The sequence below is a fragment of the Sinocyclocheilus grahami genome, unplaced genomic scaffold (assembly GCF_001515645.1).
Source record: "Sinocyclocheilus grahami isolate Dianchi unplaced genomic scaffold, SAMN03320097.WGS_v1.1 scaffold12659.1, whole genome shotgun sequence".
Lineage (NCBI taxonomy): Eukaryota > Metazoa > Chordata > Actinopteri > Cypriniformes > Cyprinidae > Sinocyclocheilus > Sinocyclocheilus grahami.
The window spans coordinates 2,792-5,904 of NW_015514534.1; the positions used below are offsets into that span (position 1 = coordinate 2,792).

At 33.4% G+C, this 3,113-nt stretch overlaps 1 protein-coding gene across 1 annotated transcript; it reads left to right on the forward strand.

Moving 5' to 3' along the window:
- Positions 1-1,948: 1,948 nt before the first annotated feature.
- On the forward strand, positions 1,949-2,440 carry LOC107578904 (immunoglobulin iota chain-like; the record flags this gene model as incomplete). Its single annotated transcript, XM_016264805.1, has 2 exons — positions 1,949-2,001; positions 2,142-2,440. Coding segments are annotated over exons 1-2 (339 nt in total), but the record flags the coding sequence as incomplete, so codon positions are not given.
- Between the last annotated feature and the right edge of the window lie 673 nt (positions 2,441-3,113).

A 3,113-nucleotide genomic window follows, 5' to 3' on the forward strand; every position in this document is an offset into this window, starting at 1 on the left:
CCAAACAGAGAACCAGAATATATACTGTATAAAGGTGCTCGATCAGAGAGCGATGAGGAAGATATACCAGATGGGTTTCAATCAACTACATCCCAGTCATCCACTGAACTCATTATTAACAGTTTAACTCTGACGGATTCAGCTCTCTATTACTGTGCTCTTCTAGTAGCCCAGTGATACAAAATGCCTGAGAGGCTTTACAAAAACTCACATGAAATTAATGCTTTGAAGAGTATCTAATACAATCAGTATCAAAACACATCATGTTTTTATAAACCACAAACAGAGAATGTGGTAACAGCTGTGAATTTGGGAGGTTAAAAAGGTTGTGTAAGGGCATGTGAATATAATATGCATCACATGGTTTCATATGATCACTATTATATCTTTTTTTCTCCTTTTATGCTGTATAAATTCTTATGGATATCATTTAAAATGATCTGAAATCAATTAAATCCTTGTAAAACAACAACAAATCAACACACACACACACACACACACACACACACACACATACAAATCCACATCACTTTCTTACAAGAGGCTTCTTAGATTAATCAGTATATTTGACTTTACTAAAATGAAGGTCTAAATACTTTTAAGGCTATAATGAAAAATATTATTTAGTTGCTAAGTTATCATCATAAACACATTCAGAATCAGAGATCACAGATCTAGGATCAGATGATCTGCTTCATAAATTCAATGAATAATGAATAATAAATAATGCTTTGGGGTGTTTTATTTTCTTTGCTCTGCTCTTTCATTTCATTTTTTAAAATCTGTTAATTTGTAAGTCTTTCCTTCAGGAGATTAAAAGATGTCAATTTTAGAAATGTCATCACACCAGTTGAAACTCATATGTTATAGACAGAAGGGGACGTTATAAATCTTTCATGTAGTTACACCTCAGCAGGAAATTTACTTAGCTTCTGGCTTCGTATATATGGACCGTCTGCTGTGAATGAGCAAAATCATGACAGGCAGAATGTGCCTCATAAGTCTTTGATTGGCTAAAACAAGGTGTGGTTTGTTCAAAAACTAGAGGGGCGATATTTGACTGAGAAATTTAGACAACGTAGAAATACAGTCTAATTCATATAAAATGACAGTACAAATACAGAAAATAACCTCCATGGCAGATCACACCCAGGGTTAATCAAGACACCTCTGCTCAATTTTAGACTTAATATTTATTTAGCTGTATATATGTATGTATGTATGTATGTATGTATGTATGTATGTATGTGTGTGTGTGTGTGTGTGTGTGTGTGTGTGTGTGTATACTGTACAAAACTGTACTGTATACTGTACTATATATACTGTACAAAACTCTGCTTACTGTCATTATGTAAGGGAAAATGTACAGTCAGCCAGTCATCACTGCAAACTCAACCTTGACGGTGATCAACAGGACCCAAGAACAGAGCGTCAGGATTATAATGAGATAATTATAACTTATAAATTATTTTAGAAATAATTATAAATTATTTCGATTTTATGCATATTTTATTTGAGTCTATGAAGCATGCAAACATTTCATTAGCCAGTTTAGTGCAAATACACATAAGGGTGATTTAGAATAATATAGTATATTTTACTGTGTATATAAACAACCACACCAGACAAATATCAGTGTTTCCAAGTTTTATCAGTAGAGTACAACATTTTAAAATGCACTTTAAACATACAATTGACTGTTGTAGTACTTGTTAAGACACCTTGTGTTATCCTCCTAATGGTTTTTGCTGTTTTTAAGTGATGGTTGAGATGTTTTAAATTCAAGTGCAGGGATTGTCACAGTTTGGTGTTGAAGTTTGATGTAAAAGATTCAAAAGGATGACTGTGTTTTAATGGGAGTGCAGGATTTAGGGGAGGTGCTATCTGCAGACATCCTCTGCTACACAGTGAGGGGTTGCTGTCTAATATTCTGTGCAGCAGATGAACTAATCCACTGCAAAATGGTGCTCATCTCTTTACTTTTGTTCTGTACTCTTGCATGTAAGAATTTTTTATTTATTTTCTTACATTATTATATATTTTCAGATTTTACATTCTATTTAATTGTATTTTTTTCTTTTTTGGTTTCTTGTGCTTTTGTATTTCATGACAATGGAGTTAATATGGAATCTTATTTACAGATGTCAGCTTTGGGAATGTCATCACACCAGTCCAGCCTGAGGTGTTTGGGACAGAGGGGGACAATATTACTCTGTCCTGTAACTACTCTTCAGCAGTTAGTCTGCAGTGGTATCGCCAATATCCAAACTCAGCTCCTGAATTTCTTTTGATAATACTACATAGGACAGGGAAAGTTTCACAGAAGTCTAAAATTGTAGAACAAGATCCTCGATTCTCTGGAAAAGTGAATGAAAAGAAAACCCATGTGGATCTGGAGATCTCCTCTGCTAAAGTGACTGACTCTGCTCTGTACTACTGTGCCCTGGAGCCCACAGTGACAGGAAACACAACGACACTGTACAAAAACCTGACTTCAAGTTAATCATCTAGTGGGTTAATTATTAATCATCCAGGAAATTTCTGCAGACATTAATTTTTGTTAGCTTTAAAAAAAAATCAATAAAAATAAAAATGTGTAACTTGCTAAAAAACATTTCTCATATTTTGATATATCATTTAAGGTCGTTTTCTGTAGAACCTATAGAATTGTATCTGAGAATGCATTTTGTTTATACGTCAAATCAAAAGAAAGAAAACAATGTAAAAGTGGCTCAAACATATTTACCATTCAAGAAAAAACATTATTTCAAAATAAACATGCTGTTCTAAACTCCAACAGAAGGGGGCAACATAATCTCATGTCATGATTCACAAGCATTTCCCTGATGCTCACCCTTGATGATTAAGAAGTGCTATCAACATTTCATTTTAAACACTGAATGGAGTGTTGAGTAATGATTATTAAAGTAATACCCTGGTGAAAATATATATTTTTACTTGCTCTGTGTAATTATGATAAAGCAAATCCATTAGACATATAGATAGATCTATTTGAAATGCAGCTAGATGGTAAGGGTAAATGATTAGTGATATACCGAAGCTAACAAATCATGTTTAAGTTTCTCCCACATTATTAGTACACAATAAAGCTT